Source organism: Aspergillus fischeri, genomic scaffold (assembly GCF_000149645.3).
Source record: "Aspergillus fischeri NRRL 181 1099437636266 genomic scaffold, whole genome shotgun sequence".
Classification (NCBI taxonomy): Eukaryota; Fungi; Ascomycota; class Eurotiomycetes; order Eurotiales; family Aspergillaceae; genus Aspergillus; species Aspergillus fischeri.
Window position 1 is genome coordinate 1740957 of NW_001509760.1, and position 21138 is coordinate 1762094.

Sequence of the window (21138 nt, forward strand, 5' to 3'; positions counted from 1 at the left end):
TGTGCTGTCTGCAGATTGTATTAAGCATAATCGCCCTCTGTAAAAGCTCGGGTGCCTGTTGTCTGATTTTGGTCAATTGATGTCGCACATCAATATATGACCATCAATATGACCATCCTCATCTTTAAGCTCATGGTGAAATGTGAATCATAATTGTAGAAGCCCAAAGTTCAGATATCTGACATTCATCATCATGCCACCAGGTTCAAAACTTAAGCTTATGAGTAATAACCTAACCCCATGGCTGAGGCTTTCAAGATAACCATGGTTAGGCATATCTAGCCATTATCCACATCCAGCATTAAGATTCAAGCATCTCCTGATTCTTCTCCATATATCATTTGACACTTTTCTGTGAAAGTTATCAGTCCACTTTATAACTCACTAACCATAATTGCTTCTTTATCTAGAAAATATATGTATGTAGTAGATCGTCAATATAAGGTCTTTGAGTCTGTCATTCAACTGCAATCATAGGACCACTGCGAACCAATATTTGACCCATCATATAAGTTTAGCTGCCACTCTAAAATAGTTATTCCCAGTCATTTGCAGGGAAGCATCAGAGGTTCTTTTGATTGTGCTGCTTTCGGAAATCATCCACATATCCAATACTATAGGATCGAGGCAATTTAAGGGTTACGTTATAGAGTCCATATCAATAGTGTAATGCCGGCTCTAGCATATAGATTGGTGCTGATGAAGCCAATGTCCATGGTCTTTTCACCACATAATAATGTCCACTTGTCGCATCCAAAAGACTGGACTCTCCTTAAACTGAATAAATTGAATGCATATGATTTTTTTTGTCATAGAATCACCTCAGGGTTTCAGCCTGTGGCATGATATTATCCATGCATAATGTGCCATGACAAGACACAAAATCATATATAAATGATGTAGCGTGCCTAGGAATAGGAATTAGATAGCTATAGCTCATACAAGAATTCAAGATCAAGTACACGAACACTACTTTTACCTTGATCATGGCACCTTATGAGATCTCCGCGCCCCCCCTTGTCCCTGTAACTGGAGACAATACGCATATTGACTATGTTGGCGATGGTGCGGTCATACAAACAAGAAATACCGAAGCAACGGACTGGGTCCATATCCCAATCAATCACAGTTTCCAAGTGTATGAACGGTAATAATGAAAAGCTAGATGGAGCTATTGCTTCTTTCCCAGATGTCTGAGCAGATTCAAAACATTATCTGCATCGTTCAATCTTTCTTTACTATTTGCTAACCGCGTGCGTCTGCTAGGTAGTCATATGTGATGTGATGCCTTGTTATATTTGGGACTCGAGAACTGCAGTCTCTGATCATTGAGAATTGAGCACATGGTTCAAAAAGTGATTTCAATTCAGGTTACATGGTTAGGCTATGTTGCTCATGTTTCTTCTGTATTCAAAATCCCTGCTTGTAGCTTAACATCAGAGAGGACAATCTTCTTCCTTTGATAATTCAGACATTAATAGTGATGCTACGCAAAAGTCATTAGATGATTCGACAGATGAGACGGGAACCATTGCTTCAAATCACGAGACAAAGAAGAACAGTATAGGTGCACAGCACGCCAAATAGTGTATACGCAACTGCTAATAAAGAATGACGCCTTTTTCTCTATGCAAAGGAACGAATGGAGCCACTTAAGAGACAAAGCTGTCCGCCATCAACAAAGGCGACGGAGAGGGCTTTTGCTCCTTGACCTAGGGGTCTCATTGACGCTGTAGCTCGGATCACCCTTGCTATTCTTAAACCCTACCTGATCAATCATCTCGGTGAAGCTTGCACCGTTCCCCACGACAATAGTTGGGTACGGCTCTGGCTTGAGAACACCCGTCGAGGCGAACGTCCCCGGCGGCGTATAGACCTTGATACTCTCCGTACTAGGCATGCGAACCTGCTGTGGAGGGGTCAACGGCAACGGAGGCGGCTTGGATGCCATCTGGCTCGGCTTGGGTGTTGAGCCGAACAGGCTCTTGACGCGGGTTCCTGTGCGTTGGAGCATTGAGCGTGCGCCTTCCGAATTGCGTTTCAGGGATCTTCGTAGAAGGAAGTCGGTTCGGTAGGCGTTCTCTTCGGAGGGAATAGGGTCGGAGATGCCAATGAGTGTTCCGCTTGATGTTCTTTGAGTGTGCTGTGCGATCTTCACAGAAGGGGGTAGGTTATTCTTTCGTCGCCTCATGAGGAACATTGCTAACAGTGCGAGGACGGCCCCGAAGGCGGCGCCCGGGAAGAAGCCGGCAATGATCGCTTTCGTTGGGAAAGAAGGGCATGCGTTCGTCATAGCAGCTGTAGTCCCATGACAGCTAGAAGCAGCACCGGAGGCTGACGGATCTGCTGGATCAGATGCCGTTATGATGGTCGGCTGGACACCATCGGTTGAGGATGCGGTGTCTGTGACTTTCGAGGAAGTGGTGGTAGTTGTTGGAGCTGTAGATGTCGTAGATGTCGTAGATTCTGTTGCAGAAGCGGAAGGAAGGCTGGAGGTTGTTGTGGTAAGGGAAGATACTGAGTTCGTGGCTATCGAAGTAGTCGATGTGCTCATGGCGCAAATGCTATTGCTTTGGCAGCTGTATCCGAAAGGACAGCATGAATCCCCGCACTTCGGCAGGGTATCACCAAGCCGTATTGTCTTGACCACAGCTTTTGGGTGGAGAGTGGCATTTTGCTGTGACACATCGCAAGTGATCGGCTCAATAAATGCGCAACTTTGCCCGCTGGGGCAGCAGATGGCGGAACTGCCGTTATCCAGACTCACGCAGGTCGATGTCGACGGACAGCAAAAAGAGGATGGCAGATTGGAGTTGTTGCATTGCTCGTATGATGCTGGACAGGAGTCAGAGGCTCGGTTCAACAGGCTGTTGAATGCATAGCTCGGTGAGATGGTAGTCACAACAGTGGTGAAGGCCACCAAGAACGCAGTGAAACTTGACCTCGCCATTTGGCAATATCAAGGGTTCTTCAGGAAACGGAGTTGCAGTATGTACTATTAATCGCAGAAAATATGAGTTCAAGAAGAGAGTAGTCGATTAGAAATGAATGTTCCCAACAACAAAGGAACCTAATCGCGAGAGAGCCAGACTCGGAAGCTGAAAGGACTGTAGACAAAGACCAAGAACAATCTGCAGACCACACAAAAGATCAACAACAAAGAAATCGAGATCGAAGTGAGAGACAGTAGTTTGATTCAATGCCCAAATAGGCATCAGGCCATCATTTAAGGAACATCCAGGGCCATGGCAGCTACAAGCGCCGTCATCTCAAAATAGAGACGACAGATGGGGCCCATGTTAGGTCGCATATTAACGGAACGATCTAGGTGCTCAAAAGGATAGCAGCTATTGTTTGTGCCGTCCAGTAAAAAGCATCCCATTTGACAACGGAATATGGGCCTGAGACGAGGGCGCGTAGAGTATTGACTGAGGGAAGATGCAACAGATCGTCGATGGGCGGTTAACACGCAGAGGAAGTACATCTCCGGCCGCTGATTGGCCGGCCTGAAAAATTAACTTACCTCAGCAACGCTAGTCCCAATACAGCAATTTCGCATCCGCGATGGAAATTCTGCGGCCGTGAAGCTGCTCTCCATTTGATGTTCAGAACCCTCAATTCCACACCCTCATCATGTTGAACCGACTCCTCCGGCCGCAGACTCCTCTGCGTGCATTGTCCGCTCTCTCTCAAGTAAGCTATCCCGCTTTCCCGGCAGCCCTTGGCTTGCAGTGCAGAACTGATTGTTCGTGATAGAAACCCGTCTCCGCCCTCCCACGCTTCCAGACACGACAGTTGCACCGAGTCCCCCAGTTGACGCACGATGCGTACTTCAAGAACAATGGTATTCCGGAGCTATTGTCGCCAGAGGCATTCGACTTCGCTTGGACGCAGTATCAGACTCTCCTCATTGATAAACTGAATCTCTTGACACAGGGTGAGACCTTCCGCAAGACGTCTATCTTAAGCTTGACTAGCGCTTTGGCAAAAGCTGGAATTATTATAACATGGGGTCAATATCTAATGCCTGGTCCATAGACACCGTCGACGCTGATGCGAAACCCGGAGAACTGCTGGTCAAGTACTCCCGGCGTCCGGAGATGGCCTCCGTTTTCAACTACGCCTCAATGGCTCACAACAACCACTTCTTCTTTAACTGCTTGGTGAGTACATTGCAAGGAGGAGGATCGCTATCTGACCGGCCACGTCTAATTTGTTTGTGCAATAGTCACCCACGCCCACTCAGATTCCCGACAAGTTCGCCAAGGACATTATCGACACCTGCTCCTCCGTCGAATCGTTGAAGCTGGACTTCCTTGCAACCGCCAACGCCATGTTCGGACCCGGTTTTGTATGGCTGGCTAAGAACCTTGAGCGGGAAGGATTGATGCACATTTTCTGCACCTACAACGCAGGCTCGCCCTACCCTGCTGCTCACTCCCGGCGCCAACCAGTCGATATGGCCACCCACAGTCCCGATGCCCCTCTTGGCAACATGTACGCCGGCTCAATGGGTGCCCACTCCCTGAACCAGAAGAACATGGCTCCCGGCGCCGTAGACGTGCAGCCCATTCTGTGTGTCAACACCTGGGAGCACGTCTGGATGATGGACTACGGAATCGGCGGCAAGGCCGAGTACCTGGAGCGGTGGTGGGACCGGATCAACTGGGAGACTGTGTTTGATAACTACAACGCGGTCAGCTCGCTGAAGGGAGGCCGCCATGCGGCCAACCGGAACCGCAGCCTAAGCATGCTATGAAAAACGCGTACCGGATGCATGTTTCGATAATTGAATTGTACTATACTATACTAGCTTTTGACAGCATTGGCCAGGCTTTGTTCAAGGGTTTCTTTTCTCATACGTTGTCTAAATGTACAGCGGTTCGTCTCGAGATAGAGATACAAAATGGAAAGAATGCGACTGATCCTCTATACTATACAATCCATGTGCCCTCAGCTCATCTATAGTTCTATACAACCCATCCAATCCGTATAGCCCGAATCTATGATAATTACCTCCCCTCCACCTCCCTAATCCTCTTCTCAAATGCCTCAATCATAACGCCCGCCATCTGCCCCTCAACAGCGCTCATCATCGCCGCATGGAACTGATTCCGAAACTCAAACTGAATCTCCAGGTGCACCCGCGTCTGCACACTTCCCCCGGGGATCGGCACCAACTCCCACTTCGTACTCAAATACTCAAAAATCCCTTCGTTCGCGCCGGGAAAGGTTCCCCCCTCCTGCCCATCCTTCGAGTCCACCCCGAACTTGGCCCCGCTGAGCGCCTCGACAGTCCACTTGTCCCGATTGCAGTCCACGCGCGACGTGAAGGTCTCGCTGAGAGGCCCGTAGCCGACTGTTAGGAAGGCGCGCGTCGGGTACCCCGTTTCCGGATCGCGGTGGGTGACGGTCGAGGCTGTGAGGAAGGGGAGGAATTGCGAGTAGGATTCGACCGAGGAGATGACCTCGAAGAGCGCGCTGGGGTGGTAGGGGAGGGTGCGGGTGGCGGTTAGAACGCGGCTTTTGTTGTTGTCGTTGCGGTTGCCGTTGCTTGGGGGGAAGAGGGAGGAAAGCGACGAGAGGTTGAAGGATCGGCGGGTTGTGGTTGTGAGTGGTGTTGAGCGAGTGCTTGGAGCAGGTCGTGTTCGTTGCTCATGCGAAATGCGTGAGACGAGTGCTGGCGAGGTTGGCGGGCGGATTGTGATGTTTGTCCCGCGACAAATGCGTCGCAGTGGTAAGGATGGTTTCATTTTGTGTTTGAGGACTTGAGTAGATGTGGTATGCCTCTACAGGTGTGAGATAGGGCAATTGACTACTCCGACAATTCCGTACTTTTTTCTTTGCTGCAGGATCCATGCGGGACGTGCCGAACGGCGTAGTTTACTTGTATGGTGACAGCGACGTCATGCCATTGAGCAAACATGACAAGAGCTTGTTTCTTAATATTTTCAAGTATCGTTGATTATTGTTGAATATCGTATTTAATTGAATGAATCGCATATAAACCGGAACCCTTGTCGTATCCGCTGCATATACATAGGCACTACACTATATACAAGGGCACCCAACCCGCAAATGCGCCAGTTAACGCATATATGCAGTCAGAACTATAACTTGAAAATTTCTAAACAAATCAACCAGAAGTAGCTATCGTTAATTTTTCTACCGAGGTCAACAGGCAGCTCCTATGACTCCAAGCCAGGATACCAGAGAGTGCGCGCGTTTTCATCTTCAAAGCCTCGGATTTGCTGGTCCCAAAGACACTGCGGAAGGTTAGCAAACCTGGAACAAACGGCCTCAATGTTCTTACCCAGTCAAGGTTGGTCGGCGCGTCAAGCATCTCTTCAATAACATCTAGCGAAGTAAAAGGTGATTGCATTGCATTGAGCTGGTCGTGGGCAAGCACGGACGAGGGACCTTGCTGATTCTGCCATGCGTCATACGGGGGTGGTGAAACTACAGTCCACTGATTTAGTATCTTGCACAGGCCATAGGCTGGTCATCTTACCATCACTGGCTGTATTGAATTCTTGGCCACTTGAACCGCTGGAGTCTACTGCATGTTGCATGTTTTTCTTGGCACAACGAAGCATGATTGACATCGCTGCATATGCTTTTTGTGCATCCGCCGATCGCCGGCGCATGTCCTTGAAAACCTGATGGGTTGTCTCCAGGGTTGATAGAAGGTCTTCGCGGCCTTTGATAATCACTGTCACATCGTTGCATTGACTGTTCGTTCCTGGCTCCCTGGGATGGCCAGGGGAGAGTCCGAGGCAGATAATCATGGCTGCTAGCAGGTAGTCTGTGTTTTGTATAGAATTCGGGAATCGCTTTTCGCGGTACAGCTGGCCTCCAGGCTGAGTTTCGTGGTGCAGGACTGCTTGGTGTCGAAGGATCTGTTTCGCTGCGGTCATACAGACCCAGCGAGAATATGTGTATCGCATATCATCGTGGAATTCCGCCAGGTACCTCCGGTGTAAAACGCAGCGGCACTTCTGATACAGAATCTCCAGTGTGACACGCTTGAGGATTAGGTCTGATGGGTCGGTGATTGACTGCTCCATGGGCCTAATTTGTAAGATCAACGGAATCTGATCGTGCGCTTCTTCAAGTTGCCGATCAATTTCGAGCGTTTGCTCGTATGTCACCGGTTCCCGTGAGTATGCAAGATCTGATATTCGTCCAAAAATAGACATGATTCTTCCCTTGGCTATGGTATAGCACAGCGGAGTGAGCTCGGTTTCTGGCCGAGAATGTGGGAGTTCTTTCGTATTCTCATCGTAATCTTCATCAAATAAATTCCGCGGCAGCTCCACGTCGTGTTGCCAGGCCTGGATTGTCCGAGGTAGTCCGACTTGGAATGAAATCAGTGTGTCGAGTTGGCTGACAACAGCCCATAGACGTCGTCTCATTTCCCCTTCAAGCGCCGACATTTTAGGGAAATTTCGGGGATCGCGATGGTACCCCATCCGCATGGCAAGCCTTATAGTGAGCCCGAGCATGAACGAGACTCCGGCTTGGGCATCACAGCTTGTGAGAAACTCTCCCATTGTATATAGAAACAGTGCCTCAACTTTGTATCTGCCAGGAGTTATATAGTTCGCTTGGACCAAACATTGTACAGTACGTTTGCGGAACCGGGTCGTGGCGACCTGGTGATCTCCCAGTGACTGGGGCACTGGTTCCTCTATTGTATTTAAAACTGAAATTGCCAATGCAAAAATAGCATACAGCAGACCGAGCCACTGGAGAGACACTCCCTGTGGGTCTAGCCAGAATTGGTTATACTATGTTCTGTCAGTCATCTGTGAGCAGTTCATCTTTGATTAACTTACCTCCTTCTGGAATGTTGGGAAATGGAGAACGACTTGTAATGTCAGTACCTGCGTAGAGTTTCGTACGAGAGCGGATGTGTACCTAATAGTGGCTCTTTACAATGGAGAAACTGTGAGACAAGTCTATCTGCTACTGGTCGTGGAGGAATATCGGCGAGCAGTTCCTCCTTGCTTGCGGGCTTGTTCAAGCCGAGTAAGAGAGCCGGCGAGGAAGAGTCAAAAAAATCTTCATCCATGAAGTCTTCCTCAGATTCTTCGTCCGTTTCTTGTTGAAGGTATCCCTTGACGTCATTCACCTTGCAGCGTGTTCGTTAAAACACGGACATGCAATGGAGGCAGGTTGCCTTACCTCCTCGAGTATAGCACGCCAGTGAGCGTCATCGAAATAGCTCGACCCTGCTTCATTTTCCAGGAGTCTACCAGTGCTTTCAGGCGCAGAGCCTCTCGGTTCCGGTTCCATGCTTGAAGAGGGATTCTCCAGCACCGCTGGAACAACACTCCCTGCTGTTGTAGACGGAGTATTCTGCTGCTTTGATGCACTAGGGGCTTGACTCTGTTCGCATGACTTCTTCTGAGTAAATGACAAGATCAGGTTTTCAAGATGCTGCAGACGATCTTGCACAAGGGTCGGGCTTGTTCGACCCTGCGATGACCTTCCTCGAGGGCCACGGCCAACAAAGGTGCAGGATGCGGCTTCCCCTCTTTTCTTGCAGTTGGTGCATGGATATGTCCGGCAACATTTGAGCCTAGACATGCATTAGCACAAGATTCTATGACTGTAGAGCAAAAGACGTACTTTCGACTTCTACAGGCAGTGCAAGAGAGTTGAACTCGGCTCCTCTTCTTTTCCTTGGTCACCATGCTTGGATTCGGAACGTCCTGAATGTGGGGTTTTTTCGTCAAGTCGGTCATCCTGGACGAGGGACTACGTCAGATATAGATATGTGATAAAAAATGACTCTGTCATTGACCGGAGATGGAATACATGTTGACTGGTTGAACACGAGGGAAGAGGGAAGATGGTCGTGTGGCTTTCCGGTCTCCGGACTTATCTCCGCGCCAACTGGGAATGAGCTCAACATCAACTTGTTAGCTAACTGTCAGCACTTTTTTCCAATGAACGTCCCTACAGGCCTACCACTACCGTTAAGGTCCTCTTGACAGCTAAAGCAATCTTCACAGTTTCGGTCCGCCACTTCGGTCCCCCTTCCCCTGTCTTTGAGTTGTCTAAGACCAATCAATATATCCGGCAGCTTGACCAGTTGGGTACCGTTGATCTCCCCAGCATCAAACCTTTCTATTCCGACACAGGGTCGCTTTGATACCGCTCATCATGACATGACTCAAAATCAAATGTAATGCCCGAGGTTCATACGAGCCCCTGAAATAGGCTGGGTGGGAGATTGCTACATAGCCTGATCAGTCATCCGAAACCGCAGTCTTCGAAGTCCTCAATCAGATTCCCCAACCGAGTTCATCAGATACTATGATAGCTTTGTTAGCGTTCTCATCTGCATCTGCAGCCAAATGTCATTATCACTAAAGACTGGCAAGTAACAAACGTGCGTCTTCCAAGAACTCGACTTGAAAACGCATGGCCCAAGACTCGAAAGCAAAGATACAAGGTCTGCCTTACGAGGCGTTAAGGTATCCGAGAATACGAGTCTAGGAATGGCATCCCGTGCGAGGTGCTCAAGCTGTTGGTCAGCAGACAGACGTCTGAGTGGCATCTCATCTATATACGGTGCTCTTGTCTGAGACGTGCGGGATCGGTTCTCCCTTCCTCGAACGCTTCTAAGCTCAGAGATGCCCTCGACATGCACACAGACCAGCCAAGTGAGACACACAAAGGACTCTTGTCGAATTGAGACTGCCGAATCTGGGGTTTCAAACGGCAAGCGCAGATAGTATGTCTCGGAACAGTAACCTTGACCAAGAATACAGCCCTTCCTTCTGCACGGCCAGAAGTGCAAGCTCGCAGACTGCCGAGACAAAATCCTGTTTGGGCTAATAGTAGCCCTGGGCATGACGGAGACGCTTTCAATACACAATCCGAGCACCAGGTTGCCGGGACGGACCATCAAACAGACATAGATATAAGAACGTCCAGAAGAGCGAGATATTTTGTTGCAATCGTTTCATCGATCTCGACTCTCTCGAGAGAATTATCATCAACTTCAAATCACAGCCCGCAAGCATTCAATTTACCCTACAATGAAAGCAAATACCTGCATTCAAGAAGTCATGGGTCCTAGCCTGGTCCTAACCAACGCAACCCCCGAATACGACTCTTTGCCATGCTCAAAGTACACCACACCGAAAACTGGGGTTTTTGCTATAATGCCACCCAGCTGGATCCCTTATGCCGAACTCATGCGACTAGATCGTCCGGCAGGCTACTGGGCGTTTTACTGGCACTTTGCCATTGGCCTCGCCTTGGCAGCCAGCATGTCTTCTCCGATTCCATCGCCGCTGACCCTCGTCTCTCTGTTTCTCTTCTTCGCAGTGTGGGTCATCGTACTGCGCGGAGCAGTGTGTACCTGGAACGACACTCTGGACCAGGATTTCGACCGGAGGGTGTCTAGAACCCGAAATCGTCCCATTCCACGGGGCGCCGTCTCCACAGTCCAAAGCCATCTTTTCACACTCGCTCAGATAACCGTGGGGACAGTGATGCTCCTTCCTTTGCCCCGGGGGTGCATGTATCATGCTGCACTCATGACAGCTATCCTGCTGGTGTATCCTCTAGGGAAGCGAGTCACGGATTTCCCACAGGTCATATTGGGGATTGCATTCGGGATGCCTATCTTCCTTTGCAGTGCGGCTCTAGATGCCGATCCTCTTCCACTGTCGGACTTTTATCGTCTTGGAACTGAGACCGATGACCTGCGCCTGCTTGCTGCGCTGTGTTTCTACATAGTAAGTATCCTGTGGACGGTCATTTTCGACACTATCTACGCGCACCAGGATGCCAAAGACGATGCCAAGGTGGGCGTACGGTCGTTAGCTGTTCGCCTTGGTGACCGCACGAAGCAGGCATTGTCTGTTCTCGCGGCGACACAGGTGATGCTGCTGTTCGCTGCGGGTGTGGCATGCAATTTCTCGGCAATCTACTTTGCAGGCAGCTGCATTGGAACAGCATTCTCTTTGGCTGCTTTGCTATGGTTTGTTGATCTGCAGCACTCGGCGAGCTGCGCGTGGTGGTTTTGCCCGGGGTCTCACCTTGTGGGTGCGAGTATAGTTGCTGGGCTGCTGGGGGAGTATTGCGTCAATTCTTAGACTCGCTCCTTCTAGTTCTTGTTGACTAATCCCGGGGAATGGCCCTTAGTGATCTGAGTTGGATTGGTTGTTGGTATATTTATCATATTAGACGGTGACATATTTTGCAAAGCTACACTCGATGAATTACAAGGAGACGCTCGCCAGTCAACTATAAGTCTACATGGGACGTTATGCCACGGTGGAATACTTCACCAACACTGCCTGCCCTTTCTACCTCTTAGAAGGCTATACAGCACTCTGAGGCTCTTGTATAGTCTCAATCTCTCTTTCTCCTGCAGTGTTGGTGTTGAATTGCTTTGTCGTTGATGTTGTGGTCTGAACTCCCGGATCGGAAGACCATAATGATCTACTCGTGCTCTCGCTCTTTGGCGTGTGCCTGGCTTGAGTTGAGCCAGATTGAAGTCTCGCTGGATAGACATGTCGCATTCGGTAGTTTTCGAACCAATTTCCGTGGCACTCCGAGTTATTTTCGCTGAATCGCCTTACGATGTACCGGTCCCAGAGCGGTTTCAAGGCTGGCACGCTGCCACAGGTGATGATAACAAAAATTTCAGACAAGGCCCAGACAGTGACGGCATATAAGCCCCCTGTTCCTTTGATGTTAGCGCTGCGAGGTATTAGTTAAGAGACAGGTACTTCGCACATGTGAAGTCTGGGTCATCGCGGATGGAGTTCAGCTCGACGGTCTTGACAATGCCACATATTGTAGCCCTATGATGCATACCAATCAGCGTCTACCTGGAACGAACGCAAATAATCAAGGCACAATCTCACATTGAGCCAAGTCCCAAGAGGATCATCAAGTTGACTCTCTTTTTGAGACTGAGGTTCATACTGAATAGAAATGTGGCCGGTATGATGGCCAGAACCGCGAATGCCGCGATATTCTCGCCTATGCTTCAAATCAGCGCACCATTCTCGTCTTGCAAAATGGCTTATTCGTGACCGTACTGCACATGAAATATGCGAACTTGAGCTGCGCCCTTTTCTCCCAGCACTTGGCTGAAACCCTTGGGTCCCAGTTGCCCTGCACGGGGTTGCACTGGACAAAGTTGAATATACAATTCAACACATTGACGAGCGTCGTGAATATAATGAGGACCCAGACCACCCATTTCTGCCACATGTTCTGCGGTCCGATCAAACGCAGAATGAATGCGCCGATGGATGCTTTGCCTGTAGCGTACCCTATAATATGAACGCCGCGCAGGATAAAATTCAACTCCAGCGCTCGCACGACGGCATCTTCGTCCAGATAGTACACATGTCGGTAGCCCCCGACGCTATCTTGGAGGGTAGTAATGATGATTGACCCGATGAATATCGCCTGTTGCCCCTATCAGCTCCCGTCGCGCAATGTGATCTAGTCAGTAGTGTTATACCAGCGTCAGAAACATCAGCCAGTCATCCCAGCCGGTAGTGTGTATCATGAAGCGAGCATATAGTCTCAGGAATATAATGACTGTCGCTATCCCTGCCTGCGCCCACAAAGCACCCAGCAGCAAGGGCCCCCGGTCACTATCTCCACCTGGGGGTGGCCCGGTCTCTACCATGAGGACAGCCGAACTTTCCGCGACTCAGTCATGGATATTCTTTAGTTGTGCGACGATCAAATATGTGATCGGCGTGTGTGATAACGTTGTACCTAGAATATATGTATTGTGTACAGTGCGCGAGGAGTAGGAAGCAACATCTTTCCCCCGTACAGATGGTCAACTTCAATACTACCTTGAGCAACCAAAGTCAGCCGTTGCTAGTCTATAAGTTTTTTATTGATAAAGTTTAACCAACCTGGACTCTTGTGTGCCTCATGCTGAAAGAGAGCATATGAATGATTCTGATTGACTCAAGGAGCATGATCCCTGGTCGAGGGCTGATCTCCCGATAGGCCATAGCGAGAAAAGATGTCAAGGCGTCAACTAACTGGCAAACGAACAAAGGTAGTGAGAATTGTTATCCCAGCTTCCATGGTAGCATCTATGTCATCGACATAGTCAAGTGGTGGTTTCGCGGATGCACGTTGGCTGGCTGTTCCATGGGAAAAGCATGGAGGAGCGAACAAAGAGGTCAAATGGAAGAACAGCGACAAAGAAATGGCTGATGTTAGCTGCTGATCTTGCGTCTATTTGCCTCGACCGACTTCCATTTTCGGTCCCAGCAACTTTCTTTTTTCCTAGCCCTGTATCATTGCTCTCTCTCATTTAACCTTTCTTTGTCCCTTCTTCCGCCCGACTTCCTTCGTCGTCAAATCATCTCCTCGCGCTCGGTCATTGCTCTCACTCAATGTGGATCCTGAAGTAGCTCATTCGTCATCCTTTACTCTAATTTATTCTGGATAACGAATCCTAGGAGACTGTCACTGAAAGAGACTGTTCTCAGGTCTCATGGACCATCTAGACCAGCGCTATCCCTTCGCTGCTTGCGATGACCTACAATGACGGAATCAATTTATATCGATTCTTCAAGACTGTCAATACTACTGCACACCATATACTGCTCGACAATAGCCGACAGGCTCCGAAAATCCGAGGAGAAACGACTTTGTTATTGTGAAGCGGGTTCAGAGTATTCCCAAGGTCCAACAACTCGAACTCCCACCGATCGCACCATTCTGTTCCTGGATTGAGACGAGCTATTAACCTTTTCAAGGATTTGAAATGTTCAACCTTGGTTGCGATAATCCCCTCCCCGCTCGGGCCATCCTACATCGTACGATTATGAAGTTGTACCTACAAATGGCAGAAGAATATCCCTTCAACACCATCACATGATGGGAATATTTCAGTCTCACGTGTGGGTAAGAAAGCAAGTCTTTCATCTAAACTGGACTCTGTGTGGTATTTCGAAGACTTAGGGGCACATCACAGGGCGTGCCCCAGATATGGTGCTCCTCTTGGATGGGCGCCGTAGGTTCTTTGGCTATCAATAATGTCAGTATAGTGCCATCAAGCAGGCAATGTACATTTTGACCATTTTTGGATCGAAGTTTGCTAATGGGCTTGAAAGTAGCAGATCCATTCCACATCTTCAATGCACTTTCACATAGAGTCCCTACAGTATCGATCACTCAAAGTGACCTAGTGCCTGATGTTTCATACGCACCAATCAGTAGGATACCTGAGTGCTCAGTGCGCTAACCTATGAGACCTTGAGAGGTACTCAGGGACATGAACCCTCCATCTGCTTAAGCTCAAGCCAAAGCTCAGCCATTCCTGGGTCAAGTCACATCTGGTGCCACCCACTGCAATATAAGCGCTCCTTGACCAGTACTAGCCTCTGTATTGCAGATAATCACAGGGCAATTGATACGATTGTCGTTCTAGCCCTTGATCTCCGCCTTCATAGCTATTGTCATTCCATCGGGACCAATGACTTGCACCTTGGCAATACTATCCTCATCCTCAAGGACAATCCGATATTCCTCTTCAGCATACAAAGGACTCGTCGCCCGATAGGAGATACTCTGAGGAAGTATGAGCTCGGGAGCTTCGCTGGCGAGCGTTGAAGTCCTTGTGTCGCGCCACAGGTCCAGAATGTTGATGAGGTTCAGTGGGCCATGGACAACAATATCCCTGTGGCCCTCGACGTCGCGAGCCCAAGGAAGTGAATAATGAATTTTATGTGGGTTGAACGTCAGCGCTGAAAACCGGAACAGAGTGACGGCCGTTTGCTTCATTGTCCGGGTGTGGACGTTGCCTGTTGTCGAAGTCTTCGAGAATGCCGGGCCTGAGGGTGTGATCGGGTCTGGCAGATTCGTTGATACTGATGATGATGACGGTGCGAGGGCTTTGCGAAAGACCCAGTTCCTGGTACCGTTAGTGGTCCTCCAGGTACGGTTCCCGTTCACTGTGTCCTGGATTCATCCTCACCTTCTGTCTAACACAGCTACACCATGCTCATTTCGAAACTCCTTCTCCACCCCTACAACAATCATCTCCTCCCCAGTTCTGCGGACAATTTTAAGTTCCGCACTCAGGACCCTCGTCGTTTCCTGGATCTCTTGGCCTACCCTCAACGGATTAGGCATTCCGTCTGGACCGCGTGGCCATTGTACTTCGCCGCCAGCCCACATACGCCGAGTAAACGGTGTCTCGGGGTTGTACGAGACATCGGTGCCATCGGCTCCTAATTCACTCTCCAAGAACGTTGGAGTGAAATAAACCAAATGGTATCCCGCAGGCAGGGGAGTACCTTGTTGCAATGACGCCGAAGCATTGGTGAGCACTGGTGAGTTGGGGTATACAGTCGGCCGGTTGAGAGTGAGAGATAAGAGTTGGAGCTGGTTAGAATCAAGGACTTGAGTGCGAGTCTGAGGACCCAAGGAATTAAACCGAGAAAGAAATGAAGCTGCAATGGATGAGGCAGAATCTGATTGCGAGCACCGCTGACCATGCGTTGAGAATTGGCGCGCAGAGGGAGTATATCCTTTTGAGACGAAGCGGCGAGACTGGCAGGCCAAACGAGTCCTTACTGACATCTCTGCACTATAGCTGTCTCTACAGGGTTATGGAAGGATATGCCCGGTTCATGAGGTCATTGGCAAGGAAACAACATAAATATAAGCGGCGAGCATATAGCCGAGAAAGCCGTCTCCAAATGTGGGGAGAACAAGGCGAACCTCGGGTGCTTCCCCGAGATCAGTCTCGGTCTCGGAACTGCGGGTTGACCAATATCCGAGACAACACGACCATTGCTTCTCAATCCCAAGATACATCACGAACTGGTTTCCCCCCACCCAATGAAAATCTTTCAGTATGGCACCAATAACCGGCTGAGGTCTCATAGATTTGATTTAGATTGGATGCAGGTACCTGATTTCCTAGTCAGATCGTTCCATTGAGAGCGACCCTGAGGTGATCGTGATGATCAGTTACTGGGTTGGGAGGATGTGACGCGTAACGCGGAATGGCACATACGAATACAATGGGCAGGGTGCCTACTTAAAAGCTCTCACCCTGCCCATTAATCTGTTCTCTACATCTGAGGTCTAGGCCATGGTCTGCTTCACAGTCAGATTCTCTCTCTATTTGTTCGAGCGATGTGCCGTTGCATCTTCGGAGGTTGGCAGTCTCCTGCCTACCACAAATCGGGTCGAGGGCCTCGAACCTCGACGTCGAATTGCTTTTGCAGTATGTGTGGCATTACTCGACATAGAGTCTAGATGTGGCGGAAAGATTTTATGCAATCAGACGCCTGATCTGGACAACAAGTATCGAGAGAGGAGTCGGAAGTCGGCACTCGATTGTTTATCGGAGTACCATCATGACATTCCTTAACGCAGCTCCATGATATGGTGAATGTCACCTTTCTATGTCATACTGACTATAATGAACAGAAGATGATCGAAGTTCGATTTTTGTGACCCAAGAATGCAATCTCGAGTTCATCCCTGCGTGTATCATCCGACCCCAAGTGGCAAGTGTGCAAAGAGCCGGGATCTGCACTATTGGAAGAAGCAAGGAACTGAGCAGTCTCTGGATAATTGCGTCTCCCTTGCTTCTGGGCAGGTGGCTGAATGGCGCCGTTATCACTTACGTCTTATTCTGTCATTCCCCTGCTCTCTGCAGCCGATTTGTGTAACCTATTCAAGGGGTCACAGGAGGCCGCAATCTAGGCCCTTTGAGCCTTCATTCTTGTCTTTTCTTGGTACATTCGGACATGAGCGTCTGTTGAAGCTGTTCGGCAACTCCATTTTAGGCATCAATGAAAAAACTGCAGTGTCACATTTGCTATCTGCGAGTCTGCACTGCAACTGTTGAGGGCCATGATGCAATTTCCCTTCTCGCGCAAGCATTTACCTATATATTGGTCGACGAAACAGCTGGCAATCCCCTGACCTGGTATTATATCCGTCCCAATGACTATATCCCAATTTGCCATAAACTCGCTTTCTCTCCGTGACCAGTCTTCCCAATGGCGGACCTCGAGCAGGGCTATGTTCATGCAAAACTCAATATCAAGGCCGAGATCGTCGAGATTCCGGATCCCGCTAAGTCCACTTCTTCCTTTCAGAGATGGACCCTGAGGCTTTGTCGATTAGCAGGGGTAGAGACTCAAGGTATACAGCGAGTCGCAGTTGATTCGCGTCAACCTGCTGGTCCAGATGATTACACGCGGATCTTCCTACTCTGGCTGAACTCGTCCCTCACAGCCAACAACATCATCGTTGGCTTGTATGGTCCTTCATACTACGGCCTAAACCTAGCCACCGCATCCGTTTGTGGTGTCTTTGGGAGTATATTGGGAAGTATCGCGGTGGCCTACATGAGTACCTGGGGACCACGCAGCGGTCATCGCACATTGGTGGTAACGCGATACTTTCTCGGTTACTACCCCAGCAAGATCTGCTGCTTTCTCAACATTCTGACGATGCTGGGCTACGGCATGGTCAATTGCATTTTGAGTGGTCAGATCATCTTCACTATTTCCAATGGCCGGACGCCCGTCACCGTCGGCATTGTTGTCGTCGCCGTCCTGACCTGGTGCATCGCTACCTTCGGCATGAACCTCTTCCATCTCTGGTCCCGTTACGCCTGGATCCTCTCGCTCTCCGTGCTCTGCATCATGATCGGCTGCGCCGGTCCGGCATTCGATTCCACGCATCGTCTCTCCCCCGACCTGCCCCAGGACACATCCGCGCACCGCCTCTCCTTCTTCTCCCTCTGTTTCGCCTCTGCCATCACCTGGACCCCCTCAAGCGCAGACTACTTCGTCTACTTCCCCACCAGCACCCGCCCCATCCGCATGTTCCTCTCCGCCGCAGCAGGAATGGGCCTCGCCATGATCCTCACCACCATCCTAGGCATCGGCCTAGCCACAGCCCTTTATTCCAATCCCGATTGGATGGCCGTCTTCGCCGACTCCCCCGGCGGCCTCCTAGCGCTCTCCTTCTCGGGCCTCTGCGGCTTCGGCAGCCTCTGCGCCGCCATCCTCGTCCTCACCGCCGTCTCCAACAATATCCCCGCCACGTACTCGGCCGGCCTGAATCTCCAAATGCTGGGCAAGTGGGGCCCGCGCATCCCGCAGCCCATCCTCACAACCCTCGAGGTGGTCGCCTATACCGTCTGTGCCGTAGTGGCCCGCGCCTACCTGCGCGACATCATGGAGGATTTCCTCCCGCTGATGAGCTACTGGATCGTCGCGTGGTTCGGGATCGTACTTGAGGAGATTGTCCTGCGAGCGTACCGCGACAAGGGGGCGTATGATTGGGAGGCGTGGGATGATATGACCAGGTTACCCAGTGGCTGGGCGGCGGGTGGAAGCTTGGTGGCGGGTTGCCTTGGGGCCTTCCTAGGGATGGTACGTTCCGTCTTCGTTCCTTGGCCCTATGGGGATTTTTACTGATGTTTTCACAGGATCAATCATTCTTCAGGGGCCCTATCGCTCAGACTCTTCCTGACGGTTGTGATCTGGGGATGTGGTTAGCGTTCATATTCGCTGTTAGCGTGTACCTTCCTCTACGGATGACTGAGTTACGGTTCGTGGGACGGTGATCTATACTCTTCTCATCATTGAAGCGTACTAGACATGAATAAATTTGGCTACATAAACCCTCATCGTAAACTATAACAATATCGGAGTCGACAAACACATCGAGGGCGATTTCGAGGGCGAGAAGAAGGGTCGCGCAGGGTATCAAGGCAGAAAAATAATGGCTACTAAGTAGGGGTGCATGGAAGAATAATAAAATCACAGCTTGACTTGTCCGGAATGCAACCGGTTCCAGTCCTTCTGCTCGAATGGAACATAGGTGTTCCCCTGCAGCCAGTACAGCTTATCCTTGCCGCTGACGAGCGCAGGGTCCACGCCCTCGGTGCGCAGGACGTGTTTCTGCTGCTTGTTGTTGCCTGTCGCCTGCATCTCCGGCGTGACGCGGAGGAACAAGGGAGCCGCAAACCGGGGCAGGTTTTTGAGGACGTGGGCTGCGAGACTGTCGAGGACGTTCTGGGAGGGCGCAGCGAGTTCGGACGGGTTGGCGGCTTGTAACTGCTGCTGGAAGACGATGGCAGCGCAGCCAGCACGGCCATCGTGGTTCGGCAATGCCACGCCGTAGACATTGGCCTCGTGCACGTCCGGATGCGTGCCCAGGACTTCGGCCACCTCGCTCGTGGAGACGTTCTCCGACTTCCAGCGGAAGGTGTCGCCGAGCCGGTCGGAGAAGTACCACCGTCCTTCCAGATCCCAGCGAACCATGTCGCCCGTGCGGAAAAATGCGTCACCCTTGCGGAGGACGTCGCGAATGATTTTACCTTCCGTGGCCTTGGAGTTCTTGAAGTAGCCCTGGAATTTATCCGAAGGATCGTTGGGGTCGATTGCGTAGAGTAATTCGCCGGGCTGGCCGTGCGGAACTTTGCGGCAGAGGCCCGTTTTCGGGTCGCGCCAGGGCTCCTGAGACTCGTGGTCTACCTCGACGACGGCGAGACTGCCGCCCAAGATTAGTTTGGTCAGGGCGCCGTTTCGACCGATAGCCCCTGCAGTAAAGTCGTTGGAGGAAAGGTTCCATGATCCCGAGGTGCCTTCGGTTGCGGCGTAGAACTCGGCAATCGTGGGAACGTTGAACCGCTCCTTGACCCGATTCCAGATGTCGGGTCGCAGGCCGTTACCGAAGATGGCCCGGACGTTGTGTTTCTTGTCTAGGTCTTCGCCCGTGACTGGGTCGATCTGAGGCGGCACGGCCAGGAGGTATCGTAGCGTTTCACCCACATACTGGACAATCGTGGCGTTATTCTCACGGGCTTCTTTCCAAAAGCTCCTAGCGGAGAATTTATGGCCGATGACAAACGTCGATGCACTCATCAGACAGGACAGGAAACCAAGGACGGTAGCGGAAGAGTGATAGAGAGGCATGCACTGGTTTTGTCAGCGTTGGTCACACATGATATGTGTAAGGCAGGTCAACATACTGTGAAGAAGCGGTCCGCTGGCTTTAAGCCCAACCAGTTGGACACAAAAGTGCTGCCCGTCCAGCATTTCCTCCAACTGACAATGGCGGGTTTGGGAAGTCCGGTAGTACCGCTGGTGTAAATCAACATGGCCATATCACGCAAGACTGGGCCGCTGCGCGCTTTGTCGTCCTCACGGACAGCCTCGGTCTGCATGACCTGAGCTTCCACATCCGGCGTGAAGAAAACCACCTCTACAGCACTCTTGTCCTCGCGGAAGTCGGCGGAAGCGAAGATTTCCAACTGCTCTGGCGGGAAACAGTTGCGCACTTCGTCATCGACTATCAGGAGCCTAGCAGCCGACGTGCGGACTGAATGTGTCAACGGTTTTCCGGTCAGATTGTAGTTGATGAATGCTGGCACAGCGCCGATGCTCCATAGACCCAGCAGAAGGAAGATGAACGTGGATGAATTCATAAAGTCCACGGCAACGATCTCCTTGGGCTTGACGCTGTGCACTGTCTTGAACCAGTTCCCATAACGCAGAGCAAGCTCGTATGTTTCATGGAAGGACCAGGTACGACCATTGTAGACAATGAACGTTTGGTCTCTCGTAGCCGGGGAAAGAGCATGGCTCTCGAGGACGTAGAATAAGTTGAGGCGATCGCGGCGCTGTGCCAGGCTAGTTTTTACAGCGATCTTCAACAGAGCCTTGATCAATGTCACGTCATAGAAGATTGAGTACTTGGCGTTCAGGTAGGCCAGCGCCGTGGCGATGGCTGGCCCGGAGAGTGAGAAAGGGACATCTTGAAGACGTAGAATCAGTATTGATTTTATGACAGAGTCTCTTGAAATTCAGATACGACTTGAGACTTCGAGTACAATTGCTTGAATGAAGACATACCTGGAAGAGAAGGGATCGGAATGGGTAGCATCGTGAGGGCGAGGAGCAAGAACGACTGGATAGAACAACTGATAGTACAACGGACAGAGTCTAAACACAATACAAGACAATCACCATATAGAAGAAAAAACAGTCTAATGGCTAATGAGAATAGAAAAGAGGGGAAATATAAGAATGAGGGACGAGGATGTGCTGATGCCAAGTGCACGAGCTGTGAGGCAACATGTTGATG

At 50.4% G+C, this 21138-nt stretch overlaps 9 protein-coding genes across 9 annotated transcripts; 3 read left to right on the forward strand and 6 right to left on the reverse strand.

The window, feature by feature from the left end:
- Positions 1 to 1675: 1675 nt before the first annotated feature.
- Positions 1676 to 2822, reverse strand: NFIA_052870 (uncharacterized protein; the record flags this gene model as incomplete). Its single annotated transcript, XM_001257837.1, has 2 exons — positions 1676 to 2439; positions 2768 to 2822. The coding sequence occupies 2 exons, from the start codon at positions 2820 to 2822 to the stop codon at positions 1676 to 1678; spliced, it is 819 nt and encodes a 272-aa protein (XP_001257838.1).
- Positions 2823 to 3633: 811 nt separating this feature from the next.
- sod4 (mitochondrial 37S ribosomal protein mS42) lies at positions 3634 to 4759 on the forward strand (the record flags this gene model as incomplete). The annotated part of the gene is made up of 4 exons (XM_001257838.1): positions 3634 to 3693; positions 3757 to 3937; positions 4039 to 4163; positions 4229 to 4759. The coding sequence occupies 4 exons, from the start codon at positions 3634 to 3636 to the stop codon at positions 4757 to 4759; spliced, it is 897 nt and encodes a 298-aa protein (XP_001257839.1).
- Positions 4760 to 5012: 253 nt separating this feature from the next.
- NFIA_052890 (ubiquinone-binding COQ10-like protein) lies at positions 5013 to 5753 on the reverse strand (the record flags this gene model as incomplete). The annotated part of the gene is made up of 1 exon (XM_001257839.1): positions 5013 to 5753. One exon carries the CDS (start codon positions 5751 to 5753, stop codon positions 5013 to 5015), a length of 741 nt encoding a protein of 246 aa, XP_001257840.1.
- Positions 5754 to 6188: 435 nt separating this feature from the next.
- NFIA_052900 (putative C6 transcription factor) lies at positions 6189 to 8750 on the reverse strand (the record flags this gene model as incomplete). Its single annotated transcript, XM_001257840.1, has 7 exons — positions 6189 to 6266; positions 6314 to 6459; positions 6587 to 7790; positions 7839 to 7870; positions 7921 to 8134; positions 8188 to 8584; positions 8635 to 8750. The coding sequence occupies 7 exons, from the start codon at positions 8748 to 8750 to the stop codon at positions 6189 to 6191; spliced, it is 2187 nt and encodes a 728-aa protein (XP_001257841.1).
- A 1302-nt stretch (positions 8751 to 10052) lies between these two features.
- On the forward strand, positions 10053 to 11117 carry NFIA_052910 (4-hydroxybenzoate octaprenyltransferase; the record flags this gene model as incomplete). The annotated part of the gene is made up of 1 exon (XM_001257841.1): positions 10053 to 11117. One exon carries the CDS (start codon positions 10053 to 10055, stop codon positions 11115 to 11117), a length of 1065 nt encoding a protein of 354 aa, XP_001257842.1.
- A 907-nt stretch (positions 11118 to 12024) lies between these two features.
- Positions 12025 to 12673, reverse strand: NFIA_052920 (uncharacterized protein; the record flags this gene model as incomplete). The annotated part of the gene is made up of 2 exons (XM_001257842.1): positions 12025 to 12456; positions 12503 to 12673. 2 exons carry the CDS (start codon positions 12671 to 12673, stop codon positions 12025 to 12027), a joined length of 603 nt encoding a protein of 200 aa, XP_001257843.1.
- A 1766-nt stretch (positions 12674 to 14439) lies between these two features.
- NFIA_052930 (hydroxyacyl-thioester dehydratase HTD2) lies at positions 14440 to 15597 on the reverse strand (the record flags this gene model as incomplete). The annotated part of the gene is made up of 2 exons (XM_001257843.1): positions 14440 to 14973; positions 15010 to 15597. 2 exons carry the CDS (start codon positions 15595 to 15597, stop codon positions 14440 to 14442), a joined length of 1122 nt encoding a protein of 373 aa, XP_001257844.1.
- Positions 15598 to 17033: 1436 nt separating this feature from the next.
- On the forward strand, positions 17034 to 18613 carry NFIA_052940 (purine-cytosine permease family protein; the record flags this gene model as incomplete). The annotated part of the gene is made up of 2 exons (XM_001257844.1): positions 17034 to 18419; positions 18476 to 18613. 2 exons carry the CDS (start codon positions 17034 to 17036, stop codon positions 18611 to 18613), a joined length of 1524 nt encoding a protein of 507 aa, XP_001257845.1.
- A 196-nt stretch (positions 18614 to 18809) lies between these two features.
- On the reverse strand, positions 18810 to 20937 carry NFIA_052950 (putative long-chain fatty acid transporter; the record flags this gene model as incomplete). Its single annotated transcript, XM_001257845.1, has 3 exons — positions 18810 to 19970; positions 20024 to 20808; positions 20907 to 20937. The coding sequence occupies 3 exons, from the start codon at positions 20935 to 20937 to the stop codon at positions 18810 to 18812; spliced, it is 1977 nt and encodes a 658-aa protein (XP_001257846.1).
- Positions 20938 to 21138: the final 201 nt, after the last annotated feature.